Source organism: Benincasa hispida, chromosome 11 (genome assembly GCF_027475165.1).
Source record: "Benincasa hispida cultivar pf3 chromosome 11, pf3_genome.v1.1, whole genome shotgun sequence".
NCBI classification, from domain to species: domain Eukaryota; kingdom Viridiplantae; phylum Streptophyta; class Magnoliopsida; order Cucurbitales; family Cucurbitaceae; genus Benincasa; species Benincasa hispida.
The window spans coordinates 3393233-3419647 of record NC_143488.1 but is presented as its reverse complement, the minus strand read 5'-3'; the positions used below and the strand labels follow the sequence as shown (position 1 = coordinate 3419647).

At 36.7% G+C, this 26415-nt stretch overlaps 1 protein-coding gene across 3 annotated transcripts in view; it reads right to left on the bottom strand.

The window, feature by feature from the left end:
* The window catches only part of LOC120092116 (tRNA/rRNA methyltransferase (SpoU) family protein), a 52794-nt gene that overhangs the window by 18076 nt on the left and 8303 nt on the right, over positions 1–26415 (bottom strand). For all 3 annotated transcript variants that reach the window (XR_016524654.1, XM_039050325.2, XM_090307342.1), the window contains 9 exons: positions 25683–25960; positions 25447–25560; positions 25045–25307; positions 15498–15743; positions 15031–15186; positions 12243–12380; positions 11766–12008; positions 2734–2861; positions 1349–1472 (listed from right to left, as the gene is read on the bottom strand). Coding sequence is in view for 2 of the 3 variants with exons in the window: in XM_039050325.2 (XP_038906253.1) it covers positions 1349–1472; positions 2734–2861; positions 11766–12008; positions 12243–12380; positions 15031–15186; positions 15498–15743; positions 25045–25307; positions 25447–25560; positions 25683–25960 (1690 nt within the window). In the remaining variant the exon portion in view is untranslated. The remainder of the gene's footprint in view (positions 1–1348; positions 1473–2733; positions 2862–11765; positions 12009–12242; positions 12381–15030; positions 15187–15497; positions 15744–25044; positions 25308–25446; positions 25561–25682; positions 25961–26415) is intronic.

The following is a 26415-nucleotide window of genomic DNA, read 5'->3' as shown; positions in this document are numbered from 1 at the left end:
TTATGGGTAAGGATATTTTTCAAGTCTTGTGGAAAACTAAAAGTCCTAAGTGTATAAACATCCTCATTTGGATGATGAATTATGACACGCTTAATTGTTCATCCACATTACAGAGCAAGCTTCAGAATCATTATTTATCTCCAGATTTTTTAGTACAACTATGCGGATAGGGATCGAACCTCCGACATTCGAAAAGAAAAATCATGCTAATTACTATTGAGATAAGCTCATTACTCTGGCTAATAATGAGGACCTGCAACATCTATTATTTCAGTGTTCCTACTCAAGTAAGATGTGATGCCTTTTTTCTCCTATTTTAACCTTCTATGGGCCTTCAGTTTTTCTTTGAAGGAAAATTTCCTTCAGCTTCTCCTTGGTTCATCTTTCGGGAATAAATCCCAGTTTTTATGGTCCAATCCTATTAAAACTATCCTATCTGAAGTTGGGTTCAAAGGAATTGACGTACTTTTCAAGACAAATCACTTCCCATAGATGGATAGATTGATTTTTCTCGCCTCAAAGCGTCATCCTAGTGCTCCCTTTCCAAGCTCTTTATAGATTATTCTATTCAAGATATTTGTTTAAATTGGAATGCTTTTATTTTTCCTTCATAATATTTTTGTAATCTTTATCTTGAATAAGTTTTTGTTGCTTTCGTTTCTTGTATTACGAGCATCAGCCTTCTTTCATTACTATTGAAGAGACTTGTTTCCAAGAAAAAAAAAAAGTAAGGAAGAAGGACAAGATGACAACGGAGGACTACAAAATCTACTGAAGAAAATGAAAATGAGAGACAAAAGGGGAGACACAAAGAACCATATTTGCCCCCTCAACTACATCCTTACCAGCCATCCCTTAAAATAAGCCAGAAAACTTCTTTGGATGAATCTTATTCGTTAAACACTACTTGGATCAACATAGAACCAAAGGGCTTTCAATGACAAAAAACACACTTTTGATGTTTTGATTTTTCTTTTTTCTTTCTTAGACAATAGTCTACTTAGCTATATATCTTGTAGTCAGCATTTATCTCTTTTAAATTATCATAGTTACTCCTCTCTTTTATCCAACCGGAGAAGTTTATTGCAATTCCTTTGAATCGGAGTCTTTCACTCCCTCTTTTGTAAATTGCATACGCCAATAAATTGTCTTTTATTATAAAAGAACTAACATTGAATGAAATGCACTATATCACTCATTGCTGGGATAAAGTTATCTGAATGAAAACACCATATACAGCTCCATAAAGATGAGAAAACACAACACTATGTACACCCGCATCACTGTACACGAGATAGAAAAATATAATAAACAGTATCAGGAACAAAATAGAGAATGTAGTGTTAACCTCTGAATTCATGCCATTACACGATGTAACAAGCAGACCAGACTTTCCCTTGTAAAATAGACACAAGGTCAATCTAACCAATCTCAGCATGGGCAAAACAGAGCATTCTCCAGCATTCTCGAGGCTGCAAACTTTGCAGAATCAATTTGAATGGAACATTTTCTTTAGTGACAAAATAATTTTATGGAGTAGATGAACTTAAAGAAAGGAGGAGGAAAGTCAAACCTAAAAGATAATAAAAAATATTTCCAAGTGGCAAAAAAAGATCTCAAATTGAAGTTACAAAAAGCATCCTAAAGTTTACACTGCGCCACAAAGATGAAACTACGCATAAAATGGTCAAAAAGCTTTCTATGTAATTAAAGACTATCATTTCCCAGGCTATGGTTAAAAAAAAACGTGCTGGCAGGTTAAACCAAAATATTCTTTTACTCCCTTTTAAGAGCATGACTTCGATGGTCATATGGCTTAAAAAAAGAATGTCATTCAAACCAAGAGGATGAGCCATATGCCAATTTTTTTTAACAAGATACAAAGCCTTTAATTGATGAAATGAAAAAAGACGAATGTTCAAAAGAAATGAAAAGAGACTAATGTTCAAAGGATACAAACTTCACAAAGAAAAACGATTAAAAAAAGAGTAATTTTTTAAAATGAGAGTCAAGAAACAATAAATAACGAAAGAGACAAATGCTTGAAAGATATAAAGCTTCACTGAAGAAATAAAAGAACAATTAAGAAGGAACAAAGAGGGAATAATTTATACATAACAATACAAAAAAAGATCATTCCTCCACAAAGAACCAAAAGTAATAAACCAAACAAAAGACCAAAATAAAGAAAGCAGTAAATAACGAAACAAGATTACAATGAAAAGATCTAGACATTCGAAATAAGACGTATATCCTGTAAAGAGAAGCCAACAAAAGATTTGGGAAGAGAGCACCAAGGTGAAGCCTTAAGACCAGCTGAGCTGAATCAAACTAAACTCTTCATAAGATAAGCTGATTAAGATCAATCGATCGGAAATCTAGAACCACCAATACAAGATTTAGAATCAAAGGCCATGCAATTGGAGAGTTGTGTGACCAACATAAACCATCAACAAATGAAGAATTGCAAACGAACCCAGACAATTCAGAGAATTCCAACTAAGAAAACTGATTAAAAAAGAAAAGGGTATCTAAATATAATTAAGAGATAAAAGAAAAATATTTTAATCTAAATGCAACTATAATACACACAAATTTAAATCTACAATTGGAGATAAGTAACTACCAAAGACTAGCAACATTTGTTAAATGGGCTAACTTGATAATTGCAACACCCTTCCTCAGCAGAAATATAAAGCAACAGGAGCAACTATGGCTATCTACAGATCATACCTCTCAACAAGATCACTGAATATCTGTAGAAGAGTTGCTTCTGATAAAAAAACGTTATTATCCACTAAACTGATTCCATTTTGAAGAGCGCAATAGAGAATTGATAAAAGAGACTCTAGGCAAAGCCACTGCATAAGACACACAGATCACTTTAAGTCCCATGATGATAATATCTTCATTACATTAACGCATGTAAATGAAAAGTATATATATCAAATAAATAAGGTGCATATCTATGAGACCAAAGGACCAAGTGCAAATTTTTATCTATTTGTTTGAAAGGGAACCAAGGGCACTAATGGTTTCACGGTGAAATTTTATTGAAATTCTGGCCCTTTTTGAAGGAAGATTCCCTTCATCTTTTTTATGAATTCCATATTGGGTATATTTATACAGCTTTAAAAGAAAAAATTATCTGCCTTGCTCAAAAAAAAAAAAAAAAGATTATTTTAAATCAGTGAAAGAATTCAGGCCTATCAGCTTAAAATTCTCAATTTACAAAATTCTTGCAACAATCCTTGCAGGTTGTTTGAAGAAAGTAATGCCTTTGATAATTTCTAGCTTCCAAAGTGCTTTCCTTGGGAGAGACAAATACTTGACCCAATTTCAAAAGATTCCATGGTAAATGGATTCAATGGATTTGTGGCTGCCTTAAATTTTCAGTATTTGTGAATGGTAAGCAAGCCTAGAGGAAAAATTTTGGCTTCTCGAGACATATGTCAGGGGAATCCACCTTCTCCATTCTCATTTATTTTGGTCTCAGAAGTCCTCACTGCATTGATTGACAATATTCTCTCCAGAAATCTCTGTGAAGATAAGATTCATGTGCCAATTCTTCAATTTGCCCGTGACACGTTGTTTTGCAACCATAACAATGATATGTTGGAGGTAGTAATTCAACAATCTCTCATTTTTAGACATGTCCTGGTTTGAAAATAAATTGGGGCAAAACTGCTCTTTGTAGCATTAATGTGGAAGATGACAAATTGCATCATTTTTCAAGAAGATTAAATTGTATGGTGGAAACATTGCCTTTTCTTTCCAGGCCTTCCCTTGGAGGAACATCCCAAATTGACTTCCTTTTGGCAAGCTGATGTCGAAGGATTAGGGTTCATTCATTAATAGAGATTGGACTTTGGAGTTTTAGACTTCTTGGAGAAATTCTCCTCAGTCATTCTTCGGTTACATCATAACCGGTGATTGATAAAATTCTCAAGAAGTTTGGGTGGTATCTTGTCTTAATCTTTCATGTGGTGGTAGATTAACTTTGTGTTACTTTTTTTTTTTAAAGGGAAACAGCCTTTATTATTCATTAAAAGAGAGTACAAGAGATGTGTACTTGAAATATAAAGGCAAAGGACTAAGAACTACGACCAAAGGATCGGGATGCATCTCAACTAGGTTGGCACCCCCTTAGCGCCCTCATCATATCCAACTCTACAAAGGAAACCTTACAAAGCAACCAAAAGAGACTATGAACAAACAAACAAAAACTTACAAAAGCTACTTAAACAGTAGCTGCAATACTCAAAAATCAAAAACAAATACAACAACAGAGACAAAATCCTGAAAGCACGATCACAAAATTCTAAAAAGTTGTCCACTGTCTTTTGAAACTAGCTGTCCAGTTGAATGAATGCCTGTCAATTTAGACTTATATCTTGTAAGGAGTAGGCTTCAAAAGTTTTAGAGAGAGAGCACCAAAGAGAAACATTAAGCTTTGCAACCTCAAACCGAGCAAACCAAGGAGTTTCCTTATCATGGAACACTTTTTGGTTTCTTTCAAACCAAATCTCAGCCAACAATGCTTTTGTTGCATTAATCCATAGTAAATTTGAACTTTTCTTGAGGAATGGTCCAGAAAGTAGCTACTGTACATTGCTTTTGAAGGTGTTGCCGAAGACCCAACAAGGACTAACTTTGTGTTACTGGTTTTATCAAGCATCTCTTTATACCATATGTCTCGAAACAAAGAACTTTTCATTGATGTAATGAAAAGAGTCATAATGCTCAAAAGTACAAGATACTCCCAAAGAGAAAAACACATAAAACAACATTAAAAAAATAAAGGAAGAACATAATAAATTATAAGGGAAATATTACAGCATTCCAATTAAGACATATGTTTTGACACGCAGAAATTCAGCGTTGCGGGCATTCCAATCTACTATATGCCTCTTATTTTAAATCCATCTCTGATGAGTTTGGAATTAGATCATTTGATGCGAGATTTCTTCCTGAGAAGGGATTGACAAAGGTCCGATAAGTCATTTGGTTCACGGGAAACTGGCCTCTAAAGCACAAGATGATCAAGGGTTTAGGTATGGGGGCTCAAATCACAAAAATACAGCATTGCTGGCATTCCAATACTATATGTCTCTTTCTTTAAATTCATCTAAGGTAAGTTCGGAATTAGATCGCTTGATGCAAGATTTCTTCTAGGAAGGGATTGATGAAGGTAAGGTAACTAATTTGGTCCACAAGAAATTGGTCTCTAGAGCAAAAGAAGATGGGGGGTTTAGGTATTGAGGCTTAAAACACAAAAAATAGCCAACGAGGTTGGTGTTGAATGATGTTGCCTACACATTTTGTGGTGTATACTAAAGAATGGAAACTTCAAAAGAATGATTGTATGTTATTAAATGAAGAACCCAGCCTCTTAATTTATAGGCAAGGGTAGTTATACAGCTGGTACCTGTTAACAAGGTAACCGGGAAACTAACAGAAGTAACAGAAATTGAAAAAAAAATAAATAAATAAGTGTGTTAAATTTAGAAACATCATTTTGGGGAAAGTTATTGTTAGTATTCATGGCAGGTGTCTATGGAAGTTCCTTTTGCTGTTTGGCAAATGAAACAACGTTTGACAAAGTTCTGTACATCCTTTTTTAGTTGAGGCCAGAAAAAACGAGCAGAAACCAACTCAAATGTCTTTGAAATACCAAAGTGACTGCCAAACCTCCAGAATGAAGGTCTTTTATTAATGATTCCCGAAGAGAAGTATGTGGTATGCATAAGCAATCTCGCTTGAATAGAAAATTATCGAATATATGGAAGTCTCCACATTGGATATTATTAGAACACTTGTACCAGGGTCCTTCAAAATCTGGATGAGTAGGGTAAAGTTCTGAAATATGCTGGAAGGCAATGACTTCTCCTGCTAAAAGGGTAAGTAACTCATTTTTTCGACTCAAAGCATTGGCAACTTTATTGTCTTTTCCCGCTTGGTGTCGAATAACAAAATCAAATCGTTGAAGAAACGCTAGCCAATGAGCATACATCCTGCTAATTTGTTTTTGAGATTGCAAATACTTCAAAGAAAAGTGGTCAGTGAGCCAAATAAATTCCTTATAAAGTAGGTAGTGCTCCCATTGTTTAAATGCTCTAACAAGTTAATAGAATTCTTGCTCATAGGTGCTCCAATTTTGTTTAGGTGGGCTGAGTTTCTCACTAAAATATTCGATAGAGTGATTATTTTGAGATAAAACTGCTCCAATACCTACCCCACATGCATCAACGGCTACTTGAAAAGGGATAGTCAGGTAATCTTAGTACAGGGCTATGACACAAATAATGTTTGATTGTTTTAAAAGTTTTCCCTCGTTCATTTCCCCATATGAAATTATTTTTTCGAAGACAATCAGTTAGAGGAGCCATTATTGTACTGAAATTTTTAATAAATTTCCTATAAAAGGAAGCTAAGCCTAGAAAGGATTGGATTTGTTTGATTGATGTTGGTATAGGCCAATTAGAAATGGTTTCTACTTTCTAAGGACAACCTTAATTCCTTTGCCAACTCCCATCCTTTTTTGGGGTGAGGAGAGCCATGTGCTGATGCTAGGTTGGATAAACCCCTTATTTAATAGGTCTTGTATGTGTTCATGTAAGATTTTATATTCAGCCGGGCTCATTTTATAGTGAGGAAGATGTGGTAAGGAAGCTCCCTGGATGAAATCTATTTGGTGTGGAATATCACGTAGGGGAGGCAATGTAGCTGGCGATTGATTAATGTTTGGGAATTCTAAAAACAGTTTTTGTACTTGCTCAGGGAGTTCCTTTATGGTAACATTGTTTTTCATTCCTGTTGCTATTAATCCCCACATGATGTCCTCTTTCTGTTTTAAGAATTGCATCCCAGGATGCAAAATAGTTGTCCTTTGGGAGCTTTGGATTCAGATGATGTTCTTGAAGCCGAGAGGGGAAGGAGTACAATTTTCCTCCCATGCCAAGACAACTCATACACATTTTCACGCCCTTTGTAGGTGGCTTGTATGTCATATTGCCATGGTCTACCAAGAAGAATGTGGCAGACATCCATGTCCAAAACATCACACACAATTTGATCCTTATAGCTATTGCCAACTGAGAATTGGACTGTACAAGTGTGAGATACCTGAGCCTCGCAAAACATCACACACAATTTGATCCTTATAGCTATTGCCAACTGAGAATTGGACTGTACAAGTGTGAGATACCTGAGCCTCGCCTCCCATCTTGATCCAGTTGACCTTATATGGGTTTGGATGTGGGTCCATCTTTAGGTCCAGTGCTTGGATGAGCTTCTTAGATACCACGTTTTTAGAGCTTCCACCATCCATGATCACATTGCATATTTTCCCCTTCACCGTACATCTAGTCTTTGAATAAGGAATGTCGTTGGTTGTGTGTTTCTGATTTTGGTTTGAGTAGGATGTGTTGAATAACACAACTTACTCTATCCCCTTCATCCAGCTCTAAAATATCTGTTTGTTCATCTTCTTCCACTTCGGATGTCTGTTCTTGACAGTCTTCATCATCTAAAATGGCCACTGTTTTGTGCTCGGGGCAATTGTTAGATAGGTGACCAGTCTTCTCACATCTAAAACACTTTCCAAGTGTGGGCCTGCCATATTGATTAGGTTGTTTTTTGGCTGCTTCATTAGCTGTCCGTTCTTTGTTGGCTGCTGTCTCGTCTTTTTTTAATCTTGGTATGTGTTCCTACGTATTATTGGCCTGCATTTTAGCCACTGGTGTGCCTCCTTTTCTAGCATTACTTGTTGAAGATTCCCATTGATTTCTTCTATCGGTCCTTCTTGATTGAGATTCCTCAATTGTTTTAGCCAAAGAGATCATGTCCATGAGGAAGCCTAGATGTTGAATCTTTACCTTTTCCTTAATGTTCGAGCGTAGACCACCCACAAATCTAGCTATCAAATTTTGTTCACTTTTCGGTAGGTTTGTTCTAGCCCCCAATCGGTGGAAGATTTCTGTGTATACAGCAACGGTCCTTGAACCTTGCCGCAAATTTTGATATTGGTTGTATAGAGTTTGTTCATAATTGGCAGGCAAGAAACGATCTTTCATAAGGTGCTTCAATCTTTCCCAACTGATGATGGGGTTCTTTCCATTTCGGAATCGATTAACTTCTAATTGCTCCCACCATGCCGAAGCACCCCCTCGAAATTTCAATGCTACAAGTTGTACTTTCTTGTGTTCAGGAGTGTTGGCATATTTAAAGAATCCTTCCACGTTCTTGATCCATTCCAAGAAATCTTCAATATCTCTCTTACCATTAAAAGTGGGGATATCTAATTTTACTCTACATTCATTTGTCTCATTGTGCTGTCGCGCCCCCATTTGCCAACGTCCCAGCTGATCTTCATTCTCCCTCTCTTCTTCACTCGAGAAATCACTATCTTGCTGCTGTCTCCTTTGATAAACTTGCATTCTTGGACGATCTTGATTGATAGCAAGTAAATCTTGGACATTTCTTGGTAGATTATACTGTCAAGCATTGATATTTTTCCTTTCTTGTGGTGGATTGTTGGGTCTTGGAAGGTCTTCTTGAATTTGAGCCGGCTGCCTTAAGGCCTAGACATCGCCGTCGATCTCTTCCATCTTCAAAGTCATTCTCTCCAACAATCGGTGGATACCACCAATGGATTCCTCGACAGACAGCATGTGTCTCATTAAGGACCTAGGTGATAGAGCAGTGGATGTACCCACCTCATTGTTTGGGGGCTCGGGATTGTTGCCATTGGTAGGCTTTTTCCCTGCCATCAACTCCAAAGATCTCAGCTCTGATACCAAGATGGTGTACACTAAAGAATGGAAACTTCAAAAGAATGATTGTATGTTATTAAAGGAAGAACCCAACCTCTTAATTTATAGGCAAGGGTAGTTATACAGCTGGTACCCGTTAACTAGGTAACCGGGCAACTAATAGAAGTAACAGAAATTGAAAAAACAAAATAAGTGTTTAAATTTAGATACATCATTTTGGGGAAAAGTTATTGTTAGTATTCATGGCAGGTGTCAATGGATTGGCATACAGATACGGCCTCAAAAAGACCATGGAATAACATTTTGATGTAGCCTAAGTAGCCTTAAGGAGTAATCCTCCAAGAACCAAGATTGTGGATCTTTTATTAGAATGATAATGTGTTTCATACAATAGGGGAATGTTCCTATTTATAGAGTTCTATTACAAGTGGAGGTAAAAAAGAAACTAACCTAGAATATTGCCTAATCACCCAATTAACCCCAATTCTTCTTACATCATTCTACCCCTCCAAAAAGAAAACTCGTCCTCGAGTTTTAAAAAGAAAAAATGAAACAATCAAGAAGTAAAATAAACTCATTCAATGGCATATGACCAAACCAAACCCTGCATTTTGGACAGAATTATTCCGATTAAAGAAGTAAATCCGAGACAAAAAATCCAATATTGCCATCAAAAGATGAACTCTCCATCGGCCATAAACCCAAAAAGAAGTTTACATCAAGCTCATTAACCATAATCATAGGACTAATCACAAAAGAATTAGCTTCCGAAGAGAACCCTTCAAGAATCACATTTTCTTCATCTTTTACTTCAAATTCTTTGACGGTTGTGTAAACGATTTCCAACGCAGTCGGTGTGTCATTCTTGGTCGATTTTTTTATTTCCACCTCGACGTTTAGAATTTCGATGTTCGATACCTCCTTTCCATATTCTTCGTTGGATTTTTCTTCTTCACTCGAGACTACTTTCGAATCAACATTTTCAAATTCTTCTTGTTTTTATCTTCCACTTCGTTCGCGTGATTTTTTTTCCCCAACCACCTCCATCAACAACATGGGTCTCAACAAGATTTTTCCCAAATTTATCTTCAAAATTTTATGTTTGAAAATTTTCAAATTGTGATTGCCTTTGTTTTTTCTTCTATATGTGAAATCAATATGTTCTTGAATTCTGCAAATGAATTGATAATTGATTAATATGTTTGAGTCATTTTTTCCAATGAACGTTGGATTTCTTTTGTTATTTTCTTTGTTTCCTCAAATGCTACAAGATCAAAATGTAGTCACTTCGTTGGATTTTTTTCTATGTTTCAATCTCTTAGTGAGTATAGGACTTATCCATTGATTTTCTTTAATCAACCTTTTTTTATCGTGTTTCATAACCAAAAAGGTAATTTTGAGTCTTGAACGTTCTTCTTGGACTGTAGACATCCATTCTTGATGATTCTTGATGATTATTTAATTCATCTAACTCCCATTCTTTACATCGATTTCTTGAAAATTGGGTTTGATTGGATCGTTGGGAATCTTTTCGATATTGTTGCCTTCTTATTCCATCCCAAACTACTTTAGAAACATCATTGAAATCACTAGAATCACTAGAACCAAATTTTCAAGGTGGATAATGATAGATTCTTTGAGAAAATCGAGCACGGACAAAATTAGTATGTTGGAATTCTTCTTCTGAATCACTTGAGTCAGAATTCAAGCATTGTTTTTTCGAAGTAAAATTGATTTTCTTGTCCGTACAAATTGCTGTATTTTTTATAAGACATCTTCTTTGATCGCCAATAGTCCATTCTTGCAAAATCTTGAAAACTCTTTGGTTTCTTCTTTCTTTCTTGGAATTTCAAGGGTTCGCCTTAATTAGATGTGGGTTATTCAGCAACAAGCACAACTCATGAAGCTCCTTCTTGTGATCGACATCACCAAGAGTTTTGCAGTCTTCCACCAATAGCAATCAACGTTGGCCTAGACGATTGCTCCAATACCAAATTGATGTAGCCTAAGTAGCCTCAAGGAGTAATCCTCCAAGAACCAAGATTGTGGATCTTTTATTAGAATGATAATGTGTTTCATACAATAGGGGAATACTCCTATTTATAGAGTCTTATTACAAGTGAGGGTAAAAAGGGAATTAACCTAGAATATTGCCTAATTACCCAATTAATACATATTCTTCTTTCATCATATTTCAAAGACTTGGAAATGTTTTGAATCTTTTGGTGCATTCAAATTCAGAAATGGTGCTCATAGGCTTTCTTTTGGTGGTCACTTTCTAAGCTTTTTGTATATTTATGATATTCGATGTTAATTATTATTGGCATGTTTTTATTACTCCTTTGTAATTTTACTTTTGCTTTATATATATTTTAAGAATTGAATGGATATAATTTATTAGTAATTGCTTACAACCTCTAAGAGAAGTTTAGACAACACTGATGCTACAACTAATGGTGATCATTTTTTAAGATTTGTACCAATAGCTATCATCATGGCAGATCAACTCTTATATGCACCAGAGGGCACTGCATTTTGCACAATCCAAAGGTGTTTGAGAACCTTGTGTAGTGGCAGACGTTAAGAGCAATCCTTGACAAGTATATGACTTATAAGGACCTTTGCAGTTGAAGAAATGACTGGCCTTGGAGGAAACTCTAAATCTACTTGCACAACTCTCCTGTATGTGTCAGAGTGTTCCTTAGACCCAAACGGGGGTAACTGTTTTGTAATTTATACTTTTGCTTGATGCTTATCAACCTTTTATGATTTTTGTATTTTTTAGCTGGTCTCTTTCATTATTTCAATGAGAAGCTCTCTTGTTTCATGAGGAAAAGAAAAACTATTATGGTATCATGTCATATTAAACTACTTTGTAATTAGAAAATTTTCAAATGCTATTACTAACAATTTTAAGTTAGTAAAACTATTAAATTTAAAATAAGAAAAAAACATATATAGAATAGACAAATGCAAAGATTGAACAGCCACCTTCCACTTCAGTAGAACTGCCCTTCTAGTTCGAACTAAAACTCCCGCATCAAGTATACCATTTACATGCTGATGTAAAGTTAGAATAAGAGAGTCCAACATTGGCCTTCCTTCTACTCCTGGATGACGTAGTGTAGTCTCATCCCGTATAAATCTTAGAGCTTCAGAAGAAAACTCTGACACGAGCACTTGGAGAACAGAGGCTAGCGCTTCATATGTTGCAAGACATATTTCTGCTCCACTCTACATTAGAGTAAATTAATTAAGCATAAGATTTATGCTTTTGTTTTCCTTTCTAGATACAAAAAGGATATTTCTTATTGAAAATGTGCAAAATACAAAAAGAACATGAAAACTTTTGTCATGAGATATAAGGTTTTCAAAAAAAAAACAACAGACGTAAGATTTTATCATAAAATTAATAATATAAAATTAGTGTTTTGCAGAAAAAGTAAAACCCGCAAATTATGATTATACCTCTGAGTGATAAGCTGGAGATGAAACAGTCTTCAACAAAAACGTCAGTAAAAAATCGACACCAGGATTACTTGAACAAAGGATTTGAAACTGTCTGCAACATGACAAGACAGATGCTACAGCCTTCGTTGATGTTACCTATCCATTCATACAAAGGAAGGATGAAACTGTTCACCAGTAAAATCTAACAAACTTGAAACCATTAAAGTAGAAAAGCATTTATCACTCTCCCAAACAGAAAGGGTAGAGAATGAAGCAATAATGATAACAAACTATACATATTGCACGACATTTCAAGAGTATTAAATAAATAATAACAGCCACAAACCAACTTTCCATTGCACGACAGTAGGTTTCTTTATTGTTATTAAATAGAAGTAAAGGGATGGGGAGAAAAAGTGGAGAAGGAAACCCTTATCTCGTGATAAGAACCATTTCCTTGATAATTCTAAAATGTATGAAGAAAAGCAAAATACACACAATATCCTTTGTCATGGAACCACACGAAACTGAATGATGAAGAATTATTTAAGAATCCTAAGAGAGAGAATTGGTTGAGGTAAGCACAATTTAGAGCACAATACATAGAAATGGTAAATGAAAGGCTGAAAATAGAGCGATAGGATGGCCAATGGTATACTTCAAATTTTACTTTAGAAATTAACGCTACAGACCTCTATTAGAATCTTTTATAGATAAGTATTTGGGAGGTTATTATGATATTAGTAGTGGCATAATTGAAATTACTAGGGAAGTTGGTTAGAGTAGACGGCTATAAATAGAGTTAACTTAGGAGAGTCCAGGCCTTTCAAAGTACATGGTTATTGTAATTTCCTTTCATATTTCAAAACAGGTAGCATCTATTTCCCATTGCAATTTCTATTTCCTATTAGCCTCAACCTTTTTTTTTTTTTTTCTGGAAAGGAAACATGACTTTTCATTGAATAAATGAAAAAAGGCTAATGCTCGAAGTACAAGAAAACAAAACAAAATGTGAACTTGCAGCAATACATAGGATAATACAAGATAATTAAATTGGAGAAATGAATACATTCCTGGTTGAGCACAAGTCTTAGAAAATTTTGCAAATTGATTGGAAAGAGAATTCCAAAAAGAAGAAGCTTTAACTCCGACAACTTCAAAGTGATCAAGATAAGGCCGATGCTTGAACAATTCATTTGATCCCTTAGATGCTAAACGTCAATTTGCATCAGAAGAATCTTCCTTTTGAATAAAACCTCCAGGAAAACTCCAGCCCCAAATGACTAGTAAAACTAAAATACTAATTCCAGTCGATCAATAATGAGACCTCCACAATTTACCAAAGGATTGAACCTTATTTACTATTCATTTGAGTCTGGAATTTGACTGTCACTCCATCTCTGCTGTTGATAATGCCCATCCACATCCATGAAGCCCTCTGTTTCTACCTTAGTCCTCAGATCCCATGGACTTATCATTCTCCTCCTATGGAAATATGCTTTTATATTCCACTATCCATCTTTATTAGGTTTCATTCTCTCTCTTACCTTGTAGAACTTCTAATGTTTCCTTTATTTCTATTCCTGTACAAATCTTCTCGTTCAAACCTAGGGCTGTACTATTCTGCTTATAATAATTTGTAGAGGAAGTAAACTCTGTGTAAAACGTCTACAAGAACTCTAAAGAATGAAGGCTATGCTTAAACAAAGAATAATATAAGAATTATAACTTTAATGAAAGTAAGTCCACATAAACGGAAATGTTGTAGACTCAATAGTCAAGTAACTGCATCCCATGACTCGATCGACCTTGTATTCTTATTTAATAGATTCTGATAGCCAATATTTTCAAAGCGCAAGGTGCACTTTAAGGCGATAAACTCTTTAATCGCCTCAACACGAACGCCAAGAGGTGACCAAAAAGCATTGTCCAACTGAAGCACGGCACACTTTAAAAAAATAGTAAATAAATATTATTTTTACAATTATTGATAAAAGAAAATATATATATTTTTAAAATGTTAGAATATTAAAATATTAACAAAATTATTAAGAATTAAAATAAAAATTAACTAAAAAAATTTGAGAAAAAAAATATATATTTGGCATAAGAAATAGAAATAGAAATGATTTTAAATAGATAAAAAATAGTTCTTTGAGTAATGGGGTAGAAATTTTGCCATTCGGCAGTTTGGTTGGCATGCAGCCAACATTACTTTAATGCTGGCAGCCAACCCTTCATTTCTCTTCCAGGAAATGTAAAAAATAAAAGAACATTTCTTCTTCCCTTCTGATTTCCAGCCCCTCTCTTCTTCCTTTTCTTCATTTTTGAAAAGCAACCGATGGATGACTAAACAAAAAGGATGACTTCTTCAACTTTTTTCTACTACTTGTGCTATTCTTTCTCTTCATTTCTTCTTCCTTTCTATGGTTTTTCTTGACTTCTTGTTTAAATTGATATTAAAGAAGAAAGTTTGAAGAAAGCAGAAAACTAGGAAACTTGAATAATCATAAAAAAAAAAAAAGGCGAGCACCTGTGTCGCCTTGAACATATGTTCAAGGCGACAGAAGAAAGGTGCAAAAGGCGAGGGCCCCATTGAAGGTGCTCGCCCGGGGTACTTGCAAGGCAGTATGGCCTCCCATCATCTCGCCTCTCGCCTAAGGCGAGCACCTGGCTGCGACTCAACAATGCTGCTGTTAGCCACATCTATACAAAGGATATTCTTATTGAATAGATTCTGATACCACATCTATATAAAAGATCAGACCACAACGTAAAAGAGCCAAAGAGCATTGGAAGATCATACAGCTAGCAGAACCAAAGTAGCAACAGAGGATGGCAACCGGCGTTGACTGGGGCCCCCAAGTTTCCCTTTCACAGAACCTGGTAATACTGTCTCATCTGACTTGACGTTGGACCAGAATATGGAACAAGACACGGTAGCAAAAGAAACCAATTCTACCTGAAAGTCAACAAGTACATCCATGTAGAAATTAGTAGATTTTGCTGCATAATAGAAAAACCTCTGAGATATCTTTTAACAAAAAATGAAATTTTTATTGCTTAATGAAAAGGACAAAGTGTTTTTTTAAAAAAAATGGAAATGAGCCTCTTTATTAATGCAATAAAATGAGACTAATGCTCAAAGTACAAGAAGAAAAAAGGACAAAGTGTTTAAAGATACAAACTCCCAAACCAGAGTAAAATAAGTGAAATTGACTTCATATGGAAAGATTTCCAATGAGAAGAGCAACTAGAGAAATCAGACAATACCTGTAGTAATGGAAGAAGGTTGGCTATTTTCTGGCTAAAAATAGTTGATCCTGCATAGCTCCAATTGTCACTTGGCTGAGACACGGTAAGCTCATCCGAGTCACATTTGTAGTTGCAGTGACCAATTTTCTGCTGAACTAATTGAAGTTCTTGAACCAAAGTCATGATAAGTATTAGGAACTTCACGCGTATACCTTCCAAATCACTCTTCTGTTTGCAAATATTTACACCATGGTTGTGAACAAACTACACAAGATAATACAGATGGCATCAAAACATTCATCCAAAAAAGGAAACCAAAAGTAAAAAACGAAGAGCACCTGCACACAGACAGAAGCCTGTGGCCACTAAAGTGAAAGGCAAGCCCAGTGTACAAGTACAAAGCAGAAACTATGAGAGGCAAATATACAATCAAGAAAGGATCATATATAAGGCTCCATCAAAAGGACCACATTCCTTCCTTTCTCACCCTCCATCTTTAAGATAAACCCAACAGTTACTAATGTAACCTCAGTTTGGCAACAGTTTGTCACATTATTATTTTATTTTTAAAGAAAGAAACAGAGTAATTACATTTTTATAAGGAACATAACTATTCCATTGATAAATGAAATGCCTATAAAAGGTGGGTTACAATAATCAATTTCAATTGTGAAGTCTGACATTATCTTAAAAAACATCATAAAGCTTATCCATAGTTATGCAGTTAAGATTTACATCAAACTAGATTGACAAAGAATTTAAAATGAATTTTTTTACTAAAATTGCTGTACGTAGAAAAGAGATCAAAGAACATTTGAGTATACTTCCCCTCCTTTTGCTGTTTTTCTTGTTGTAGAGATATACAGTTCACCTCTTCTTAGTGGTGTTTTAGACAATGAAAATTCTTTTGTAATTGGTCTTTCCATGAAAAGTGTCGTATCTTGTTCTTAAAAGTTGTTTATGGGAGAGGAAACCCCCTTCCTCCAGCACCTTTTTTGTCAGTTATATATATATATTGATGTGGGAAGGATTAGGGTTAATTCGGGTGAATTACTAGGTAAATTCCCTTTAACCCCTAATGTATAACAATTCCTATGAGGGGTTTTTCTCACGTAATAGATCATGAATTGATTCATAAAAAAAAATTTAAGTTAGACTTCTTGGAGAATTCTCGCTTTGGGTCCTTTATAATAATGTATATGGTGGTTATTGGTTGTTGTTCTGTTAACAGGTTGATATAGTTCTAAGTAGGGTAGAGTTAGTTATTTAACCTTGGTTAAATCCTCTGTATTTCTATAAATACCTTCTGATTGAAGTTTAATAAACAAGAGGAAAATTATATTTCTTGAGGCTTGTTTACTTTAAGCTACATCATACACATTCTCAGGTTTCTTATTAAAAAGACAAAAAATGTTGCATGTCATGGCATCATTATAAGCTCCAATTTTCTTCATTTACTCCAAAAAATAATAATAATAAATTATCCTGCGTATATATGTTTTAAATGGAAACAAGCCTCTTCATTAATTGATGAAAATAAAAGAGGAAGGAGAAGAGAAACACAAATGGTTTACGTGGAAAACCATATACCAGGGAGAAAAAACCACGATAGAGACGTGTTTTTTATTATTCAAGTGATACAGAAATACAGGAAGACTTGCTCAAATAAATAGACAGGCAGGAAGCCCTAGGCCCATAAGAAAATTACAAATAAGCCCCTAGGGCAAACCAACCCTTTTCGACACTCCCCCTCAAGTTGGGGCATAAATATCAATAAGACCCAACTTGCCGATACAATAATCAAAACTCTGTCTTAACAACCCCTTTGTAAGGACATCTGCAATCTACTGATTGGAAGGGATGTAGGGAATGCATACGCTTAAATTGTACAGTCTTTGATGAAATGTCTGTCAATTTCGACGTGTTTGGTCCTATCATGCTGGACCGGATTGTTTGCAATATTTATTGTTGCTTTATTGTCACAAAATAATTTCATCGGAAACTCACTGCCTTGTCAAAGATCTGTCAATACTTTCTTCAACCAGATTTCTTCACATATCCTTAAACTCATGGCCCTATACTCGGCTTCTGCACTACTTCTGACAAACACTCCCTGTTTTTTACTTCTCCAAGTGACTAGATTTCCCTAGACAAAAGTGCAATACCCAAACATAGACTTTCTATCAACAGCAGACCCAGCCCAATATCCTGCTGCGAACACCGTCAAACTTCGGATTTAGCCCAGCCAGAAAATCATACACTCGATCAGCTTCCTCAATTTTAGAACACTGAGTCCCATCATGTGCACACTTCTAGATAATTTCACAGCATAAGTCCATATATTGCCATAACAGGGATAATTTGTTGAAGTACGACGTTATGTCCATAGTCTCTTGCTTGCATTCGTGGACTTGCTTGCGTAAGGTATGTAGGCGGGATGCATTCTGCTTCTTTGAATACAGCTGCTGTACTGCATCCCAAATGTCTTTGGCAGTTGCCGTATAGAGCAACGGTCTGTCTATTTGAGGTTCCATGCTACTCACCAGAACTGACCGTAGCAATGAATCTTCTGCTCTCCAGATGCATTCTTGGGGGTTACCAGGTTCAGACTTTGGTATCTCCCCAGTTAGATATCCAAATTTTTGTCTTCCTTCCGAAGTCATTCTGATGGATTGCGACTAGGAGAAATAATTTTGGTCATTCAACTTTTCTCCAATAATAATTCCTGCAGAATGTCCCATTGATCCAGACAACAAATTTACAGTAGGTAAAGAATGGAAAGAGTTTACCGGGTTCACGGAGGGCTCTTGGATTTCCATAATGCTGATTCTAATGGTGTTCCAATTGGGGAAGAGAAAGATAGGTGTAATACAAGTAATTTGACTGAAAAGAACCTACTTGGTTCTAAAATCCACCTTCTTTTATCGGGAAGCGAATTAAGTTTAGAGTGGGAGAGCTTTTCAGTCAAGAGCTGGAAATTTTCAGACTCTTCTTCCTTAAGTAATTCGGATGCACTTCACTTAGAGAGTCACTTCTAAAAGAAGCCCATTCGGGTGGTTTAGTCGGACACTTTGGTAAAGATAAAACCTTAGCACTCCTTTCTTTTAAATTCTTTTGGCCACAATTGAAAAAGGATGTTGCAAATTTTGTCAAACGATGTTTTATTTGCCAAACTTCCAAAGGATCTAGTTCAAACAAAGGTCTCTATTCACCTCTCCCTATCCCTACTAATATTTGGGAAGACCTCTCCATGGACTTTGTCCTTGTTTTACCTCAAACTGCGACGATTTTATTCTATTTTGGTAGTTGTGGATACGTTTAGTAAAATGGCACATTTCTTAGCTTGGAAGAAATCTAATGATGCTTTGAATGTGGCAAATTTATTTTTTAGGGACATTGCACGTCTATATGGCATTCCAAAAAGCATAGTTTCTGACCGAGATGTCAGATTCATGAGTTACTTTTGGCGTTCCATATGGAAAAGATTCAGCATTACTCTCCTTTTTAGCTCAACTAGCCATCCACAAGCTGATGGACAAACAGAAGCTACTAATCGTACACTTGGTAACCTCCTACGTTGTTTGAGTGGAGACAAACCCCGTCAACAGGATCTCACACTTGCACAAGCAGAATTTGCTTTTAATAATATGGTCAACTGTTATACTGGGAAATGTCCCTTTGAAATTGTCTATACTCAAGTCCCAAGATTGACCTTAGATCTTGCCAACTTACCTGTTTCAGTTGACCTAAGTGCCGAAGCAACTTTCATGGTAGATCAAGTGAAGCAAATACATGAAGGAGGTTCGCCAACATTTAGAGAAATCTACTGCTGATTACAAATGTAGAGTTGATGAACATAGACAACCTGCTAATTTCAAAATTGGAGAATTGGTCATGGTACATTTGACGAAAACTAGATTGCCTAAAGGACAACATTCCAAACTCACCAACAAGAAGATCGGCCCTTTTTCTATCCTAGAGAAATTGGGTCCTAATGCATACCGTATAGATCTTCCACCAGCAATGAAAATCAGCTCAACACTTAATGTTCCAGACGTATATCATTACCATCCTCCAGATGAATTTGAACTCACTTAGCCAAACTCGATGGCGCGTTTGTTTCTCTCGGGCTGGTAGAGTTGATGTAGTGGTATTGTTGACTAGTTGTAGTTGAATTTAAGTTGTTAGAATTGAATTAAATGTTTCTTCAGGCTTTAACCTATTGTAACAACTAGCTGTAACAGAAGCAGTTTATTACCTTCTTTAACAGGTATCTTCCTTAGACTGACCGGCTCCCTAGGTCAACAACCACCTAATGTATATAAATAGGCCTTTATGCCTTCATTTCTAGTCATTAATAAAAGAAGTATTCTTGAATTCTTGAAGTAATACATCAGGTTGACACCCCCTTAGCGCCCTCATCCCTTTCAAACAAAACTAAACTCAATATAAATAAATATATGGCTAAAACTCAGCCCATACAAAGAAATAACAATATCAGACTATTACAACATAAGCCAAGAAATGGGCGAAACAAAGCAGAGCAAAAACCTCCACAAATCCAGGGACAAATTGACAAAACAACTACAAAAGAGACTCAATTTAAAAACTAGAACAGAAGTGATCCCGGGGGAATGTTTTTAGGCTCTTAAATTGTCGTTTCCTCTTTGCTTAAGCTGTTATGTGTCTTTTGGTCTGCCATTTTTAAAATTTCACAGTTGTAAATATTGCTTTTCTCTTTCCTCCTTAAATGTGCCTCTTTGTCTTCCTTGGTAGTGTTCACACTACCTTCTGATACAATCTGGCTAGTATGCTTGTCAGAGGCAGAAGAGATGTCTTCTCCAGCACCGGGGAGTTAGCCATTGCTTGAACTTTTGAATTTAACACGCCAAAAGGATTTCTTGAGAATGAAGGAAACTTTTTAATTGAATTTAAAAAATCCAAACCTGCTGGATTGAACGACTTATCAACTTCTTCATCAATCATGACCTGTTTTAGCCTTTGCAAATCAATTGGATTTGAGAAGTCCTTAACTAAAAGTTGACTTTTAGTAATTGATGGAGGTTCTAGCAGCTCTATATCATCAAAGTTTAAGAATATATTGCCTCTGTTATAATCTATAATTTCTATTGTAGCAGGCATTAATCCGCAAATATTCTTTTTAACTTATATTTTAGCTTCCGAGCAATTGAGTAGGTTGAGTGTTTCTGCAGCAATACATTCTAATCCTTCGAAATGAACCCCTATAGCTTTGAACGGCTTTCTGCACCAGTAGTCCAGGGGAAGGTTCTTAATTTTTAACCATCCTCCAAATCCTTTCATTAGCAATGGCCGGCTATGTTTAAATTTGTCCCGTTTTCAAACTTTAAATGAAACAGCCCCAGTTCCTGCCACTTTCCTAGGTTAGCAATGAAACCCTCCATCGAACCTTGGTGCAGCTGGATATTCCTAACTAGGAACAGGCCACTCCAAAAATGCTCTCCCCTCTCTCCTCCTTTTCTCCCTTCCCCCGCGCCCTCCCTTCCGATCACCCCACTGGAGCTCACCATGCCCTCCCTAGCCTTCCTTCCCTCTAACCGCCTCTCTCAACCCTCTCCTTCTGCCCTCCTTCCGGCCCCTTCCCTTCCCCCGACCTCCTTTCTTACTCTGTTTCTGCCCTGTTTCCAGTCTTGGCTTTTAACTCTTGCCGCATCAAGTGAAGGGGAGCACTTTGTGTGTAGGCTTTTCGACTCCTTGAAAGGGGTGTTTTCCGGTCATGGAGATTAAAAGTTGTAGCATTCTGGGTCATTTCTTTTGTATGTGACAAGAGGGTTCAGGATTCATAGTGGAAGATGTGAAAAGAGGTCAGTCCTTGTTCCTTTCTTTAGCAACAGCCATTTGGTTTAAAGCGAGTTTTAGAAGACTTTTGTTTGTTTCAACGGTTGAGTTCTTTTTGTTAAAGGAAAGAGTAGATGAGAGTTTCATACGTCTAGCCAAATTCAGAGCTAATGATAAATGGTTTGTAGAATGTGCAATGTGGCCTGCCACAGGGGGAAGAAAGAACATAGCAGTCAAAGTTAGTGATTTCAGACCAATTAGCTTAACATCAGTGATATATAAGGTTGTTGCAAAGGTGTTAGCTGAAAGATTAAAATTGGTAATGCCTAGCATTATAACTTCTTCTCAAAGTACCTTTATTGAAGGAAGGCAAATTTTAGACCCCATCCTCATTGTTAACGAAGCTGTAGAAGAGTATAGAGTGAAAAAGAAGAAAGGGTGGATTCTCAAACTTGATTTGGAAAAGGTCTTCGACCGTGTTGATTGGGATTTCCTAGAAAAGGTGTTGAGAAGCAAAAACTTTGGTCAGAAATGGATAGATTGGAATCTGGACTGTGTTAAAAATCCAATGCTTTCAGTTTTCATCAATGGTAAACCAAGGGGAAGAGTGCCTGCCACAAGAGGTATTAGGCAAGGTGATCCCCTCTCACCTTTCCTTTTCCTTCTTGTAAGTGAAGTTTTAAGTGCTTTGGTGACCAAGATCATTCAAGCCGGTCTATATGAAGGTTTTGTGGTTGGCAAAGATAAAATTCAGATCTCCATCCTTCAATTTGCGGATGATATGCTTTTGTTTTGTAAGTATGACAGCAGCATGCTTGCAAAACTAAAGCAAACGGTGGAGTTTTTCGAATGGTGTTCAGGACAGAAGGTAAACTGGGATAAATCAGCCCTTTACGGTATAAATGTGGATGAAAATGAGTTGTTATCCATGGCTGCTTCATTAAATTGTAAGGCAGATCAGCTTCCAATCCTTTACCTTGGGCTGCCTTTAGGTGGATACCCGAAAAAATTGTCTTTTTGGCAACCTGTTTTGGACAACTTTCAAGCCAAATTGGACAAATGGAAGCGCTTCAATCTTTCTAGAGGTGGTAGAGTCACATTAAGCAAGTCAGTTTTGTCTAACCTCCCAACGCACTTTATGTCCATATTCATATTGCCGGATGGAGTTGCTTCAAAATTGGAGAAAATCACAAGGAACTTCTTTTGGGAAGGGCACAATGGCAGCAAGCTAAATCATTTGGTGAAGTGGGCTCTGGTACAAAAACCAATGACAGATGGAGGTCTCGGCCTTGGTGGATTCAAAACTATGAATTTAGCACTACTTGCTAAATGGGGCTGGAGATTTTTCAAAAAGGAAGGCTCATTTTGGGGGCAAGTTATCAGAAGCATTCATGGCACATATCCTTTTAATTGGCACACGACAGGTAAAGGGGGTAGAAGTTTGAGAAGCCCATAGATCAGTATTTCTAAGTCTTGGCTAAAAGTTGAGTCGTTGGCCACTTTCAAACTTGGAAATGGCAGCAGAATTGCATTTTGGCTGGACCCTTGGGTGGGAGTGATTCCTTTCAGTTCCTTATTTCCAAAGCTCTTCCAAATCACCTTGTTTCCAAATGGCTCGGTTGCTGACCATTGGGACATTAGTTTAGCTGCTTGGTCAATCACCTTTCGTCGATTGCTTAAAGAAGAGGAGATCATCTCTTTTCAAGATTTGCTTCGGGTCATTGCAACAAGGAAAGTTTCAGGAAGTTGTTGATAGCAAGGTATGGTCTATCTCAGCCTCTGGACTCTTTACGGTCAATTCACTTAGAATACACCTCTCCCACTCCTCCCCAATGGATAAAACTCTCTACTCGGCCCTGTGGAAGACTTGCAGCCCGAGAAAAATTGCTTTATGGTCAATTGAATGTAGCCTCGGTGTTGCAAAGCAAGCTGGCAGCCAGCTATATCTCTCCTTCAATATGCCCTTTGTGCCTAAATTGGTCAGAAGACTCCCTCCACCTTTTCTTTGTTTGTTCCTATTCAGTTTGGTGTTGGAATAAGCTGCTGTCCTTCTTCAACATTTCATGGGTTATGAGTAATGACTTTAAGGGTAACTTGTTGCAGCTTTTAGTTGGTATAAATCTACACAGATCCAGCAGTTTATTGTGGTTGAATGCAGTCAAGGCTCTGTTGGCTGATCTTTGGTTTGAAAGAAATCAAAGGGTATTCCATGATAAGGCTCTTGGTTGTCAAGATCAATTCAAATCAGCCCGTCGGCTAGCTTCTTCTTGGTGTATCCTATCCAAGCACTTTAATGTCTACTGTTTATCAGAATTCAATCTCAATTGGAGGGTGTTTGACTCCCTCCCAAGTGATGGGTTTTAGTCTCTTCAGCATCCAGCGGTTTTCTTAGATTTTCATTGATTTTTCAGTCTATTTATTTAAGTTTTAGACCTGTTGTTTGTTCCTTTCTGCTTTTCTTTTAAGCTAGTCTTAGTTTATCTTTGGATATGATGAGGGCACTAAGGGGATGTCAACCTAGTTGAGATGCCCGAGTGCACTAGCTGATCTGTTTGGTATTCGGTTGTTATTTAGCTCATTGTATAATCCTCTTGTACTTTGGGCTTTTGCTCGATATTCTCTTATATCAATGAATAGTTTCCTTTTCAAAAAAAAACCTTGGTGCAGCTTGATCAATGCATTCTCTGCAAACAAAGGATTAATGATTATTTTTGTTTGGAAGCAATCTTCCAAAACTTTTGTGATTTCTCTCAATCGTCGAGTATAAATAGCTTTGATATGATCCACAATTTCTCAAAATTTGGTTTAAATACTTCTGTATTCTTGCACACCCAGAAGCTCTGTTTTCCTACTACTGCAACAAAGGATTTCAACAGACTCTTCTCTTCAACGTTTCCAATGCTCTGTTTTTCCGACTTCGAAACAGAGGACTTCAAACCAGAGGATTGTGAGTGACAATTCGACTTTACCATTTCTGCATAATTCGTCTCTGCGACTAAGTTGATTGCTGATTGAAGCCCTGTGATTGCTGTTGGAGGGGATTTGATTGGCTCAATTGCCATGCCATGTATTCCTGATTCATTTGAAAACTTAGCAGCATTTTATGAAAGGACAGCCACCCCTCTTTGCTTCTCCCGAGAGGACTTGTATGAAGAAACGACCACCTATTGCCGGCCATGCTACACATCTCAGTATCCATCCTGCTTCAGTTCTGTACTTTGAAAGCTTTTTCCTTCCTTGTTCATCCCTTCCAGTTTTGAGAAAGAACCGGTTCTCTGATCCTCTTGTTAACTCTGCTATTGCATCTGTAAACCACCTTAGATGAGCTTATTCTCGACCCAAATACAATAGAACAAATTTAGAACCTTGCAACTTTCCACTTCCGTCGAGGCTTCTCTCCGTATGGTCCATAACTTGAAGACGTAATCCTTGTGAAAGCTCTCTCTTTGAGAAGGTCGTTGATAGTCTTACCGTGAAGTAGCCGGAAAGGTCGCTGGAGTTATGGAAAAGGCGAGCGGGCGGGGGGGGAGGTGGGCAGAAAGGAGGAGAGAGGGAGAGAGAGAACTTACCTTTACAATCCTATGTATATTTTTTACTTTAAATTTCCTAGAATAAATATCTCATCGCAATTAATAAATGGTTTTTTATTCTCCCTTGAAGGTATTGTATGCCTATATTCCCTAGAAATCTATCTTAAAGTAAATTCATTCATTATAGAGAAAATAGGAGAAAGAAACTAATGACGAACCGTCAGTATAGGTGTTAATTGATGTTCCTCCTTGACTGCAAGAAAAACCACTCTTGCCCATCGTTTTGCCTCACATTCCCATGCTACCAATTCTTCATCATCGTAAGTAACAGAAGCATCGGATGAATGATTATGATTCACAAATCTTTTAGGGAACTCAATAAGGCTCTTCATAAACTTTGTCTCGGTACTGCAGCAACTGCCACTGCAGCACTTCTTACCACACCCTAACAGCCAATTTTGCATTTTCCTCCTTAAGCAACCTAGAACAGAAGGTGGCAGAGATAAGAATAAACAAAAAGAACAGCAGATGAAGTGAGAATTATAATAACTTCAACACTCAGATTTTTTTTTATGAATAACCAGCTTGCATTCAGAAAAAATGAAGAAATGTTCTCTCACCTCCATAGTCAGTAGCCTCTCGTGGTATTGCTGAAATAAAATGCAGAACAACCTCAAGCGCTAAGTTTGATGTACACAAGACCGAAGCAGCAGCCTCCAGAGCTTTGGCACAAACTAACACCCATAAATGTGAAATGGTTATTCAATCTCTGACTATCAACTGATTTGACTTTCAACTTTCAATCACTAAACGAAAAACATCAATGACAACCTAACCATATGAAATAACCATAAACCTTGAAGGCGATAACTAGGATTGAAGTGTTGTTTGCTGCTCTCAACCACAAATCTCAGATCATCCAGCAATTCCAGTTTGCACTCCAGAGAATAAGTTGTGAAATCCCCCTGGGCTGATAGTGAAGAACCATTAAAGCACTCTCCTTCACTATTGTAGTCAAATTCAACTATTGAAGCAGCTGAAGCAATGCATTCAGATAGGCTGATCAACCCAACTCGACCAAATGATTTCTTCCTAGCCAAAGATGTGAGCTGATGCAAAAACACACGTCTTGTCCTACATTCATATTGAACAAGTTGAAATTGGGAAGAAAATATTGTTATATTTCTTTTATATTATGAATCAAATACAAAGTCTTCTTATATAAAAGAAAGACCAACTACCAATAAAGAAAAAGTCTTACAGATATAAATGATGAATATACACATAATAAACATCTGATATCACAAGAGATGAAGAAAATCCAACACAATATAAAATAAAACATGCAACAATCACATCAAATTTTAAGCCGCCAGCCCCATTTGGCATTCAATTTGTGTAAATAACACTTGAGAAAGTAATGATCAAATAACCTTGACCATAGTGTGGATAATTACAGGTTTCAGCAGAGGAAGAGTTTCGAACTTCCAAGCTCCAAGATGGGCCAAGGCTACAAACAAAGAAGCACGAACACTTCATTTGACTAGCGTGTCTGTGTGATACTTGGACACCCCGACACTTGTTGAACA